Here is a 14,662-nt window from a genome sequence, read left to right as displayed (position 1 = left end):
TGGCAATGTGCCACCAGACAGGGGAAGAGTTGGAGGTCATCTGAGCTGGTAGGGTAAGAACAGGTGTAAATCTCAGGGGATATCTGCGAGGGTATCCCCTGCACAAATGCAGCCAGAGCCATGGGCACACGAATACAAAGGAGTGTGTGTTAAGAAGTAACATGGCTTGGGAAGTGAAAGCAAACAAGCGACAGACTTGTCCCTGAGGCAGAGGGTGTAGCTGGTGCACAAGGCCATTGGAGAATACAAAGGAGAATAGGAGGTGAATAGGTAGAGAAAAAAGGCGAATAGCACTGCAGGTTTTGGGGAAAGAGCTGACTTTCATTGAAGAAGCAGAGGAAAGCCCAGACATGGCACAGTGTTAGGCTTTAGTTCTGCCACTCTTGTGAGCCTCCTGTCCAGGAGAGCCATTAGTGTCTCTCAGTTTTACTCAGTGTGAACTCCACGTTCCTTCCACCCCTATGAGCCACCCATTGGGGTGAACTGAGAGATCCTCTGTGGGGAGCAGAGCCACTGTGTCTGAGAAGAATTGTTCTAGGTGTTGGCCAGTAAGCAGGAGAGCAAAAAGAGAGAAGGAAAGCACATACAGGGGTTGAATCCCTCCAGCCGAAGAAGGTGAGAGATAGAGGTCCTTTACCACGGGGAAACGTATCCAAGTCCTGTGGCACCGAAGTATGTTACCAGTGACGAATCCATATGGGTTGGCAGCAACCTCAATTCTTGCTTCCTTAGAAGAAAGAATTAAACTGAGAGACATAAGGCCACGTGAGAGACTGAGGCAGGTTTTAAAGCAGGAGTGAAAGTTTATTAAAATGCTTTGGAGCAGGAATAAAAGAAAGTAAAATCCATTGGAAGGGGGCCAAGAGGGCAAATTGAGAGATCAAGTGCCCAGTTTGACCTTTCGACTTGGGGTTTTATAGCTTGGTATGCTTCTGGTGGATTGCCTTTCTTTTCCCCTGATTCTTCCCTTGGGGTGGCTGCCTCCACGTGCAGTGGCTTGGCAAGGCTTGAAAGGGGAGCATGCGCAGTGTGTTTACTGACGCCGCCTCCATGTGCAGTGGCTTGGCAACGCTTGAAAGGGGAGCATGCGCAGTGTGTTTAACTGACGTTGTGCGCATGCTTACTGAGGCGTTCTTTCCTTACCGGTCCAATGTTGCCAGAGGAAGGTCGTATACCAGTTAGACTCCGCCATTTTGCCTCTTAGTGTCCATGCTTGAGCCCACTCACCCAACTCCTGAGATCTTATTGAGAAGCTGCTGATCACCAGCTTCAAGTTTTTTAATCTATTCGGAGACAGCCTGGTGCCTGCTGCAACCAATTATTATTTTAGAGAGGCAGTTTAACAGCCGCTTGCCTATCACCTAATGGTTGCCTGACATTCCTGGTGTTGGGGGAGGACCCTTTCCTGCCCTACTCATGGCTGACTATCCACCTACTGCAACAGTCTGAGACAAAGGCTACCAAAGGCTGAGGATACTGGCAGAACCTGATAAGCGAGTGACTTAAGCTTTCCTGCTTCTGAGTCATGGATACACGTCACTGTCTCAGCCTGAAAATTATCTTTCATGGGAGAGGGAGAGACGGAAGGCGGCAGGCTGGGTAACCCCAGGTGAAAGAAGGCAGTCCTGTGTGATGAACTGTGACGGATGAGACAGAAATGGAAAACTTCTGGAAGCTGAGTCTTCAGATTAACCTACAAGCTTTCCCCATTGCTGGCATTGACTTGCCTGTGCTGTCTTTGTTAAATCTGAGAAATGAAGAAAATAATTCCTTCCACCTATCCTAGAAAAATGGTGAAATAAACTCGCACTGACAGGTATTGGACTGTCAACTTTGTGCAAGTGCCATTATTACTAGCCAGCAGCACGCCCTTCTCCTTCCCCAGCGGAACCTGAATATTTGCATAATTTCTGTATTAGATGTTTTTGTATTTCTAGCTTAGGCAACACTTATTTAAAAGAGGTATGTTCATGGTACTATTTTTAAATAAGAGCTTTTATTTAAAAAACTCAATGTGACTTCATAAAGGTAAATTAAAGAAAAATACATGAAAATTAAAGACTGGTTCCTTTTTGGAACATAAGCAAGATTTGTTTACTTTACACTAAATCTTTAATAAACCTACTTCATAATCACGGGGTGATATTGCCTGGGTCTGGTTCGTCACCTTTTTCCATTTTTGTCAGTAAGTGTGAGACAGTGTTTTGACCCAGCCTGGTACAAAAGGTAAAGTAGGCATTTCATTAATGTTATTATACATTCCTCTTCCCTCTCCCCCTTCTCAGCCTAATATCTGTATCTATATCCCTTACAGATATTCTTAAATGTCAAGGTTTGTTCTTCTGTTTCGTGGACTGGAGAATCAGGGCTTAGAAATGCAGATTCCTCCTTGGTATAGTGGTGAAAAAAAAAAATTCATATTCCCATGTAAGCTGATCCAAGAGGCCTGGGGTGTGTGTGCTGCAGGAGCGGGTGGTGGGAAGGAACTTCGTTTTTACAAAGCCCTCCAGTTGCTGGAGGTACCTGAGACACATCCACTGGCTTGAGATCCATGCTCTCCTCGTTCTTCTGAACGTCTCTGAATAAAAGTTCTCTCTTGCTCTCCCAGGGTTCTTTCTCTAAGTCGTTTGTCATCTGCTCTTCAGCTCTTCCTCAAGAAGTCACCTCCACTGTTATCTGGGCTCAGTACATGAGTCTTGGCCTGAAAGCAGAGTCAATTAAAATGTACCCTGTCATTTATTAAGTTTACCCTGCCTTTAATAGCTAGAGTTGTGAAGAAAACTGAATAAATACCGCTTCAACATAATTGAAGAACCAAAGACATCTAATTATAGAGCATCATATTTGAGCTGTATTTGTAATCTTTAAAAGGAGAGTTTAAAGAAAGGCCACGGTTTTTTCTAGTTTCTGTTAAAGGCTCAATTTTAGGGGTACTCCAAAGTCTTCTCTGTGGGTCAGTTAAATATATAATTACAATACACGGGGGTTCAGCATTTAGTCAGCCTAAAAGATTCTATTAATAGTCAAAAGGAAACAGTTTAATTTATCAAATTTTAGAAGTTACTTGCTTGCTTTTCAACATACTGGTAACATGCATATAAGCAATAGTGTATGAGATAAGAACTAGCAGTAGGCTAAACCTGATAGCTTCACACCACTTTGTGTATTTAGGACTGCATCTTTCAATTTGTTTCAAAAACAGTTTATTTTAAAAGTTTTCTTATGGCAAAATTAATATTTTACTATAAAAATTAAAACAAATACAAACAAGGAGAAAGAATTATCCATTACCTTACAAGCTTCAGTGAGCACCATTCACATTTTGGTAGGTATCTTTCAGAATTACTTTTTATGGCTGTATCAAGTTATAAATATATGGTGCATACTGTGCAAGCCATTTGAGCACTCTTAGGTGGATAATAAACACAGGGACACAGTCTGCCTTGGTAAGGTTTTGCCTCCTAACTTCCACTAAAACCAGTCCTTTCTCCCAGAGAGTATTTTCCTTACCCGCAACAGATGGACCACAGGTACTCCCAACTTCTCTATTTTTACTACTCTTTTCTCTCTTCTTCTCCTGTCCCAATTCATCCCTAGACTTGGTGAATTCCACCTCCTTAAGTTCTCAATGATTCTCCAAACCGTGGTGATTTTTGCCTCTTCTAAACTTATTGAAATATTAATATCCGTCAATATCTGTCATTGGGTTAGAGAAAATAAAGGGAATGAGAGATGTACAAGAAAGGGAAGGACTGAAAATAAATTTAGTAGTAAAAGAAAAACTTTTGAAGAGAATATTATAGAAGAGTGTGTTAAACTCATCTCAATGTCATGTTAGCAATTGGGCATAAAAACATAAATTCACTTAAAGCATGTGCATTAAAGAATATTTTGATTTCATCTTCCATGTTAGTTATTTTAGGTTGACTGAAATCAAAATATAGTAAAAGTGTATTTCAGATCCTTGTGGAAAGAATGCATTATTGAATACATGGAATTGAGACAAATCCATCTCATAAATATCAGCATAGATCAAAATAAATTCTAGACACTACAATTTAAGTTTAAATAGTATGAAACTAGAAAATTTGTTAAGTATATAATATCTAGAGGGGGATAGAACTTTCTAAATTTCTTGTATAGACACTAGCACATGGGGGTCACTTAATATTTATTGAACAAAGGCACGAAATGGAAAAGCAAAGAGACCATAAAAGATCAATAGGTTTGACATTATGTGCTTAACGTAAATGTTTTAATTTTCTGTGTTTTAATTACGAAATTTGAAAGGCACATGACACACTTGGAAAATATTTATAGTGTGTAGTAGAGAGCTAATTTTTTTTAACTAAACAACTTTTGCAAGTCAGTAGGAAAAGTTATGCATTACAATAGAAAAATTAAACTGTATAAATATGTCACAAAAGAATAAATATAAGAGATCACTAAATATTAAAAAACTGTTCTAGTTTTATTAGTTAATTAAAATAATGCAAACTTTAAAAATTCTATTTGTCATTAGTCAAAGTGACACACTTTAAAACACATAATAATTCCATTGTTTTTAAAAAGATTAGCCAAAGAAGGTTTATTGTACTGTTGCTGGTTATATTTCTGTACCTTATAGGAATACAGTTTGGAATACATTTTTAAATGTAAACAGCTTTAGATAATATAAATTTTAACCTAAACATTTTTTAGCTAAAAATGTGTTTAGCTTTTGGTTAAGTCATTCAATTTCTGGGGATTTCTCTAAGGAATTTGCACAAATGGTAGCTACAAAGGCGTTCACAGTATTTTTATTTATTTATTTATTTATTTATTTTGAGATGGAGTTTCACTCTTGTTACCCAGGCTGGAGTGCAATGGCACGATCTCGGCTCACCGCAACCTCCGCCTCCTGGGTTCAAGCGATTCTCCTGCATCAGCATCCTGAGTAGCTGGGACTACAGGCGCGCGCCACCATGCCCAGCTAATTTTTTTGTATTTTTAGTAGAGACGGGGTTTCACCATGTTGACCACGATGGTCTCGATCTCTTGACCTCATGATCCACCCGCCTTGGCATCCCAAAGTGCTGGGATTATAGGCGTGAGCCACCGCGCCCGGCCTTATTTTTTAAAATATAAATAACACAGTATCACCACTTGGAGATTACTAGTCCTAGTGTAGTGGCTGTGGAGCCAGACTGGCTGGGCTTGAGTCCAGCCTCTGCCACTCCCGACTGAAGGGCTTCATGCTGTTCCCTAACTTCTCTATATCTCAGTTTACTCATCTGTAAGATGGGGGAAAATGTAGTCCCTATTTCACAGAGTGAATGGGAGAATTCAATGCCTCGCACAGAAGGTGTTTAATAAGTATTAGCTATCATTTTATTAGTATTTAAGAATGGTATATCCGAACATTGCTAGCACTCAACCATTATACTATTATTTTAGAAGGGTATTTAATAACATGAAAAGGTGTTCATTATCTGTTGTCAAGCAAAAAAAGCAGTATCTAAAATGGTATATAAATGATCACATTTAAAAATTATATGAATACATTGTGAAAAGACTGAAAAAGAGATCTATACAAATGTTAGTAGTGGGTATCTTTAGGTGGTAAAATTATGGGTAATTTAAATTTTCTTCTTTGTTCTTGTCCATCTGCTCTACATTTTCTACAATGAACTTTTTTTTTTTTAGCAAAAATAAGATATACCAACCAAATGAAAAATAACAAAAACAACTTCCTACTCTAAATCACGCTTTTCCACAGTTAAGAGTAGCTTATGTGAAAATAGGATAATTTTTTTTTTTTTTTAATTGCATTTTAGGTTTTGGGGTACATGTGAAAAACATGCAAGGTTGTTGCATAGGTGCATACGTGGCAGTGTGATTTGCTGCCTTCCTCCCCTTCACCCATATCTGGCATTTCTCCCCATGCTATCCCTCCCCAACTCCCCACCCCCCCCGCTGTCCCCCCCTCCCCCCCAACAGACCCCCGTGTATAGTGATCCCCTCCCTGTGTCCACATGTTCCCATTGTTCAACACCTGTCTGTGAGTGAGAACATGCGGTGTTTGATTTTGTGTTCTTGTGTCAGTTTGCTGAGAATGATGGTTTCCAGGTTCATCCATGTCCCTACAAAGGACGTGAACTCCTCGTTTTTAATGGCTGCATAATATTCCATGGTGTATATGTGCCACATTTTTCCTGTCCAGTCTATCATCGATGGGCATTTGGGTTGGTTCCAGGTCTTTGCTATTGTAAACTGTGCTGCTATGAACATTCGTGTGCATGTGTCCTTATAGTAGAACGATTTATAATCCTTTGGATATATGCCGAGTAATGGGATTGCTGGGTCAAATGGAATTTCTATTTCTAGGTCCTTGAGGAATCGCCACACTGTTTTCCACAATGGTTGAACTAATTTACACTCCCACCAACAGTGTAAAAGTGTTCCTATTTCTCCACATCCTCTCCAGCATCTGTTGTCTCCAGATTTTTTAATGATCGCCATTCTAACTGGTGTGAGATGGTATCTCAATGTAGTTTTGATTTGCATTTCTCTAATGGCCAGTGATGATGAGCATTTTTTCCTATGCTTGTTGGCCTCATGTATGTCTTCTTTTGTAAAGTATCTGTTCATATCCTTCGCCCACTTTTGAATGGACTTGTTTGTTTTTTTCTTGTAAATCTTTTTTTAGCTCATTGTAAATTCTGGATATCAGCCCTTTGTCAGATGGGTAGGCTGCAAAAATTTTTTCCCATTCTGTTGGTTGCCGATTCACTCTATTGACTGTTTCTTTTGCTGTGCAGAAGCTGTGGAGTTTGATTAGGTCCCATTTGTCTATTTTGGCTTTTGTTGCCAATGCTTTTGGTGTTTTGGTCATGAAGTCCTTGCCTACGCCTATGTCCTGAATGGTTTTGCCTAGGTTTCCTTCTAGTGATTTTATGGTGTTAGGTCTTATGTTTAAGTCTTTAATCCATCTGGAGTCAATTTTAGTGTAAGGTGTCAGGAAGGGGTCCAGTTTCTGCTTTCTGCATATGGCTAGCCAGTTTTCCCAACACCACTTATTGAACAGGGAATCCTTTCCCCATTGCTTGTTTTTATCAGGTTTGTCAAAGATCGGATGGTTGTAGATATGTTGTGTCGCCTCCGACGCCTCTGTTCTGTTCCATTGGTCTATATCTCTGTTTTGGTATCAGTACCATGCTGTTTTGATTACTGTAGCCTTGTAGTAGAGTTTGATGTCTGGTAGTGTGATGCCTCCCGCTTTGTTCTTTTTGCTTAGAATTGACTTGGCTATGCGGGCTCTCTTTTGGTTCCATATGAAGTTTAAGGTGGTTTTTTCCAGTTCTGTGAAGAAGGTCATTGGTAGCTTGATGGGGATAGCATTGAATCTGTATATTACTTTGGGCAGTATGGCCATTTTCACGATATTAATTCTTCCTAACCATGAACATGGAATGTTTCTCCATCTGTTTGTGTCCTCTCTTATTTCGTTGAGTAGTGGTTTGTAGTTCTCCTTGAAGAGGTCCTTTACATTCCTTGTTAGTTGTATTCCTAGGTATTTTATTCTCTTTGTAGCAATTGTGAATGGCAGTTCATTCTTGATTTGGCTCTCTTTAAGTCTGTTATTGGTGTATAGGAATGCTTGTGATTTTTGCACGTTGATTTTGTATCCTGAGACTTTGCTGAAGTTGCTTATCAGTTTCAGGAGATTTTGGGCTGAGATGATGGGGTCTTCTAGATATACAATCATGTCGTCTGCAAATAGAGACAATTTGACTTCCTCCTTTCCTAATTGAATACCCTTTATTTCTTTTTCTTGCCTGATTGCTCTGGCTAGAACTTCCAGTACTGTATTGAATAGGAGTGGTGAGAGAGGGCATCCTTGCCTAGTGCCAGATTTCAAAGGGAATGCTTCCAGTTTTTGCCCGTTCAGTATGATATTGGCTGTCGGTTTATCGTAAATAGCTTTTATTATTTTGAGATACGTTCCGTCGATACCTAGTTTATTGAGGGTTTTTAGCATAAAGGGCTGTTGAATTTTGTCGAAGGCCTTCTCTGCATCAATTGAGATAATCATGTGGTTTTTGTCTTTGGTTCTGTTTATGTGGTGAATTACATTTATAGACTTGCGTATATTGAACCAGCCTTGCATCCCCGGGATGAATCCTACTTGATCATGGTGGATAAGCTTTTTGATGTGCTGTTGTAATCGGCTTGCCAGTATTTTATTGAAGATTTTTGCATCTATGTTCATCATGGATATTGGCCTGTAGTTTTCTTTTCTTGTTGAGTCTCTGCCAGGTTTTGGTATTAGGATGATGTTGGTCTCATAAAATGATTTGGGAAGGATTCCCTCTTTTTGGATTATTTGGAATAGTTTCAGTAGGAATGGTATCAGTTCCTCTTTGTATGTCTGGTAGAATTCTGCTGTGAACCCATCTGGACCTGGGCTTTTTTTGGGTGGTAGGCTCTTAATTGCTGCCTCGACTTCAGACCTCATTATTGGTCTATTCAGTGTTTTGACTTCTTCCTGGTTTAGGCTTGGGAGGAAGCAGCTGTCCAGGAATTTATCCATTTCCTCCAGGTTTTCTAGTTTATGTGCATAGAGTTGTTTGTAATAATCTCTGATGATGGTTTGAATTTCTGTGGCATCTGTGGTGATATCCCCTTTGTCATTTTTTATTGCATCTATTTGGTTATTCTCTCTTTTCTTTTTTATTAGTCTGGCTAGTGGTCTGTCTATTTTGTTGATCTTTTCAAAAAACCAGCTCCTGGATTTATTGATTATTTGAAGGGTTTTTCGTGTCTCTATCTCCTTCAATTCTGCTTTGATCTTAGTTATTTCTTGTCTTCTGCTATGTTTTGAGTTTTTTTGATCTTGCTCCTCTAGCTCTTTCAATTTTGACGATAGGGTGTCAATTTTAGATCTCTCCTTTCTTCTCATGTGGGCACTTATTGCTATATATTTTCCTCTAGAGACTGCTTTAAATGTGTCCCAGAGATTCTGGTATGTGGTGTCTTCATTCTCGTTGGTTTCGAAGAACGTCTTTATTTCTGCCTTCATTTCATTGTTTATCCAGTCAACATTCAGGAGAAAGTTGTTCATTTTCCATGAGGCTGTGCGGTTCTGGGTTGGCTTCTGAATTCTGAGTTCTAACTTGATTGCACTGTGGTCTGAGAGACTGTTTGTTATGGTTTCCGTTCTTTTGCATTTGCTGAGGAGTGATTTACTTCCAATTATGTGGTCAATTTTAGAGTAAGTGTGATGTGGTGCTGAGAAGAATGTATATTCTGTGGATTTGGGGTGGAGAGTTCTGTAAATGTCTATTAGGTTTGCTTGTTCCAGGTCTGAGTTTAAGTCCTGGATATCCTTGTTAATTTTCTGTCTCGTTGATCTGTCTAATATTGACAATGGTGTGTTGAAGTCTCCCACTATTATTGTGTGGGAGTCTAAGTCTCTTTTCAAGTCTTTAAGAACTTGCCTTATGTATCTGGGTGCTCCTGTATTAGGTGCATATATACTTAGGATCGTTAGCTCTTCTTGTTGCATTGATCCTTTTACCATTATGTAATGTCCTTCTTTGTCTCTTTTGATCTTTGTTGCTTTAAAGTCTATTTTATCAGAGATGAGAATTGCAACTCCTGCTTTTTTTTGCTCTCCATTTGCTTGGTAAATCTTCCTCCATCCCTTTATTTTGAGCCTTTGTGTATCCTTGCATGCGAGATGGGTTTCCTGGATACAGCACACTGATGGGTTTTGACTTTTTATCCAATTTGCCAGTCTGTGTCTTTTGATTGGGGCATTTAGTCCGTTTACATTTAGGGTTAATATTGTTATGTGTGAATTCGATCCTGTCATTTTGGTGCTAGGTGGCTGTTTTGCCCTTTGGTTGATGCAGATTCTTCATTGTGTTGATGCTCTTTACCTTTTCGTGTGTTTTTGGAGTGGCTGGTACTGGTTGTTCTTTTCTATGTGTAGTGTCTCCTTCAGGAGCTCTTGTAGAGCTGGTCTGGTGGTGATGAACTCTCTGAGTTCTTGCTTGTTCACAAAGGATTTTATTTTTCCTTCACTTATGAAGCTTAGTTTGGCTGGATACAAAATTCTGGGTTGAAAGTTCTTTTCCTTAAGGATGTTGAATATCGGCCCCCACTCTCTTCTGGCCTGTAGGGTTTCTGCTGAGAGATCTGCAGTGAGTCTGATGGGCTTCCCTTTGTGGGTAACCCGACCTTTCTCTCTGGCTGCCCTTAGTATTTTCTCCTTCATTTCAACCCTGGTGAATCTGATGATTATGTGTCTTGGGGTTGCTCTTCTAGAGGAATATCTTTGTGGTGTTCTCTGTATTTCCTGGACTTGAATCTTGGCCTGCCTTGTTAGGTTGGGGAAGTTTTCCTGGATAATATCCTGAAGAGTATTTTCCAGCTTGGATTCATTCTCTTCGTCACATTCAGGTACACCTATCAAACATAGATTAGGTCTTTTCACATAGTCCCATATTTCTTGTTGACTTTGTTCATTCCTTTTTACGCTGTTTTCTCTAATCTTGCCTTCTCGTTTTATTTCATTGAGTTGATCTTCGACCTCTGATATCCTTTCTTCTGCTTGGTCAATTCAGCTGTTGAAACTTGTGCATGCTTCACGACGTTCTCGTGTTGTGTTTTTCAGCTCCATCAATTCGCTCATATTCCTCTCTAAGTTGTCCATTCTTGTTAGCATTTCGTCAAGTCTTTTTTCAAGGTTCTTAGTTTCTTTGCATTGGGTTAGAACATGTTCTTTTAGCTCACGAAAGTTTCTTATTATCCACTTTCTGAAAGCTGATTCTGTCATTTCATCACACTCATTCTCCATCCAGTCTTGTTCCCTTGCTGGTGAGGAGTTGTGCTCCCTTGTAGGAGGAGAGGTGTTCTGGTTTTGGGTGTTTTCATCCTTTTTGCGCTGGTTTCTTCCCATCTTTGTGGATTTATCCACCTGTTGACTTTGTAGTTGTTGTCTTTCTGATTTTGGTAATTTTAAGTCTGCTGTGGCAGAACTCATAAACCCCCGCTCTTCTCCCCAGGTGTTCTGTCCCAGGGAGTTATGGTTTTATGATGTTCCCCTGTGCGGTTGCTGTTTTCCCTGCCCACAAGGTGGCAGCCTAGTCACACTCAGGCTGCAGAGGCTTCGCTAAGCTGCTGTGGGCTCCACCCAGCTTCCGTGTGAACTTCTGGGTGTAGTTAGAACTGCTTCCGCTATGTTGGCCCGCCCCTGTAGTGACGACGGAGTCTCTGTAGTGGCTGGTTGCCTTGGTAGATTGCCCTGGGAACAGCAGGGTGCCTATGGAGAACGCCCCTCCTCCACAGAGCTGGACCGTCCTGGTTTCAGTTGTGTTTACAGTGGCGCTTTTTTTTTTTTTTTTTTTTTTTTTTTGCTCGGGAATCTCCTCTCTTCACTCCCTGTTTCAGGTCTTATTGCTGGGTAAGAGGGGACACCGTCTCATCTGATCTGCCTCCGGAGCCGCTGCGTTGGCTAAAGCCGCGGCTCTGAGATTCGTGGCGCTGGCCTGGCTCCCCGTTTCAGCTCCCCTTGCTGGCTTATAGGGGACTCAGACACTCTCACTCTGTACAGTGAGCCGTTGCCTCAGGGTGCCAGCCCAGTGGCTGCGCCGTTCAAACCAGCGGCGCTGGCGACCCGTGTGGCTCCTCTGCGTGTGAATCTCCTGGTTTGTGGGCAGTAAAAATCAGTCTGGAAATACGGCGTCCACTCACCCTCTGTGCTTTCTCTCGGAGCTGCATTCCCGAGTTCCTCCTAAGCGGCCATCTTCGAAAATAGGATAATTTTAATAGACTAAAGCTGATACACTAAAAACAGCTTGAGCCTTATGGCTTCACAGACTGGATATGAACTCTTAGCTGTGTGAACTTAGATATGCTATTTAACACACTCAACTCTCAGATTCCTCTTTGTGAAATGAGTATGAATATCTTTGCATATCCAATGCGAATGTTTTGAAGTGCAACAAAATAGTTCATGTGAGAGCTATTCATAAACTGAGAAGAGCTATACAAATACAATATCTTATTATAACCATCAAACTCTACTGATGCCATTAGACTTTTAGTCCCAAAGAACAGCATGGATTACATAGTCAGTAAAACCTTTTCTTTTCATCAAAGAGTTACTTAGGGTTTGAGAGTCTTCCTAGTTGCTATTAAAAACTCATTGCATGAAAGTATCCAGCTTTTGGGTCCACATTATTTCTTTGGTGTACATTTCTATTTTCCTTTGTTTTGGTTCCAAGATATGAGGGGCAGTGAATCATTCTAAAGACTTAACATGAATTCTTGAAACTTGCCTTTATTTTAAAATTTAAGATGACCATTCCAAAGTAAACATATTTTACAATCCACTCAGAAAGAGACTTAAACTAATATTCTTTTATAGGAACAATCTTTGAAGTAGTTGAGGGGAGTTGGGAAAACAGTAAGCAAAATTTGGAAATAAACTTTACCACATTTTTGAACCACTACAGAGGACAAATCTTGTTCTGCGGTTCAACTATTTTCTTTTCTCCTTGTCTTATCCATAACTATTCATAATAATAATGTTTGAGCCACTACAGATCAGACAGACATATCCCAAAATTTGTGAGTTGCATGCTGGTTTTCAAGTTACAAAGGGAGGAAAACTGGCAGATCACAAAAATAAAACTTTGAAAGAAATTTAAACATTATTGAAATATTTTTCATTATAAATCTGAGAAAGTTAGACATGAGGAATGCTGCTCTTATAGGAACCTTTATTTTTTCTATGAAGACAACCGCAAAGTAGTTAAAATATGACCAACTTTCAGTTTATTCCCTTACATTTCCTGTGTCTTTTCTGTCACGTGACCATACCAATGATTGTTAAATTTATAATCCTTTTAATCTCTCATCTGTACAGCTTGCTCCTGAGACCAAGGCTGTCATTCACTGGATTATGGATATCCCTTTTGTACTCTCTGCCAATCTCCATGGAGGAGACCTTGTGGCCAATTATCCATATGATGAGACGCGGAGTGGTAGGTATTCTTCCTGCTGCTTTAATTGGCTCAAAGTTTATAATACTGTACAAGGGTTTATAGGATGATTTCTGTAATATTCTTTTAAGAAACTGGTCATTACATGTTTTTGCCTATTGAAATAAATATGTTTAACAGAAACCTCTCCTCATCATTTCATATGTTGTTGGCATATCTATTTGGCAGAAAAGGACTCACTTTTTCAAAGTTTAGGTGAAGGGAAACATGATCTTGACGGAGTACCTAGCCGACAGAAAGGGAGAAAATACAAGGCATAAACTTGGGTCACTCCTGGACACTGATAAAGTGGAGAGATTACAGAAGTTGTGTAGGTTCATGTAGAAGATGGCTTAAACATGGCGGCAGCCTCTTGGTGCTTGATCAGGGCCCACGTGGATCTCTACACGTGTCTTATTGTGTTCACACAGTTTTGCATTTGGAACTGTTTCTGGTGGTTCAGGGACGGGAAGTGGTGCTTTGGCTTTCTCTAACTAGTTTTAGTTAAGCTTCAGACAAAGCAAGCTTCAGCCAGATAGATATTTTCAACTTGATATTTGTTGCTCCAGGGAATTTCCTGCTTTGCATCCATTCTCAGAGGCCTTTGGAAAGTTAGCTCTTTGTAAACATAGGATGATTATTTTCTTTTTAAAAATTTAGATTCAGGGGTACATGTATAGGTTTGTTACATGGATATATTACATAATGAGGTTTGTGTTTCCAGTGTACCCATCACCAGAAGAGTGAACCCAATAGGTAATTATTCACCCCTCACCTCCTCCCATCCTCACCCGTTTTGGAGTCCCCAGGGTCTATTATTTCCAGCTTTATGTCCATGTACACCATTGTTTAGCTTCCACTTATAAATAAGAATATGTGGCATTTGATTTATGTTTCTGAATTATTTCACTTTGGATAATGGCCTCCAGCTCCATGCATGTTGTTGCAAAATATATGATTTCATTCTTTTATATGGCTGCATAGTATTGCATAGTGTATATGTACCACATTTTCTTTATCTAGTCAACCATTGATGGACAATTAGGTTGATTCTGTGACTCTGCTTTTGTGAATAGTGCTGCCATAAACATATGAGTGCCCGTGTCTTCTTTATATAATGATTATTTTCCTTTGGATAGATAGTAGTGGGATTACTGGGTTGAATGATAGTTCTGATTTTAGTTCTTTGAGAAATCTCCATACTGTCTCCCATAGAAGTTGTACTAATTTACGTTTCCACCAACAGTGGTGGAAATCCATGACAATATCTGTTGCTTTTCGACTTTTTAATAATAGCCATTCTGAGTGATGTAATATGATATTGTGGTTTTAGTTTGCATTTCTCTGATGATTAGTGATGTTGAGCATTTTTTCCCAATTATTTTGGCTGCTTGTATGTCTTCTTTTGAGAAATGTCTGTTCTTGTCCTTTGCCCACTTTTTAATGGTGGTGTTGGGTTGATAATTTTAGATATTGAAAACTGAGTGGTGAAGAACATCTTTAGTGAAATAATATTGTTAAGTAAATTTAGAGATTTTGTGGTTTGCTGATAATTGGGAAACTTATAGGCCTCCGTAATTTATAATGCCTGAATAAGAATACAGTGTATCAAAATGTTACTTATTTCTATA

General features: G+C 39.7%; 1 protein-coding gene across 1 annotated transcript in view; it reads left to right on the top strand.

Moving 5' to 3' along the window:
• Window positions 1–14,662, top strand: part of LOC135277717 (carboxypeptidase E-like) — a 131,749-nt gene that overhangs the window by 103,196 nt on the left and 13,891 nt on the right. The window contains exon 4 of the mRNA XM_064383711.1: window positions 12,917–13,038. Coding sequence (XP_064239781.1) covers window positions 12,917–13,038 — 122 coding nt within the window. The remainder of the gene's footprint in view (window positions 1–12,916; window positions 13,039–14,662) is intronic.

Source organism: Aotus nancymaae, unplaced genomic scaffold (genome assembly GCF_030222135.1).
Source record: "Aotus nancymaae isolate 86718 unplaced genomic scaffold, 86718_ANA_hifiasm-v0.15.2.pri h1tg000033l, whole genome shotgun sequence".
Classification (NCBI taxonomy): domain Eukaryota; kingdom Metazoa; phylum Chordata; class Mammalia; order Primates; family Aotidae; genus Aotus; species Aotus nancymaae.
This window is presented reverse-complemented; position numbering and strand designations above follow the sequence as displayed.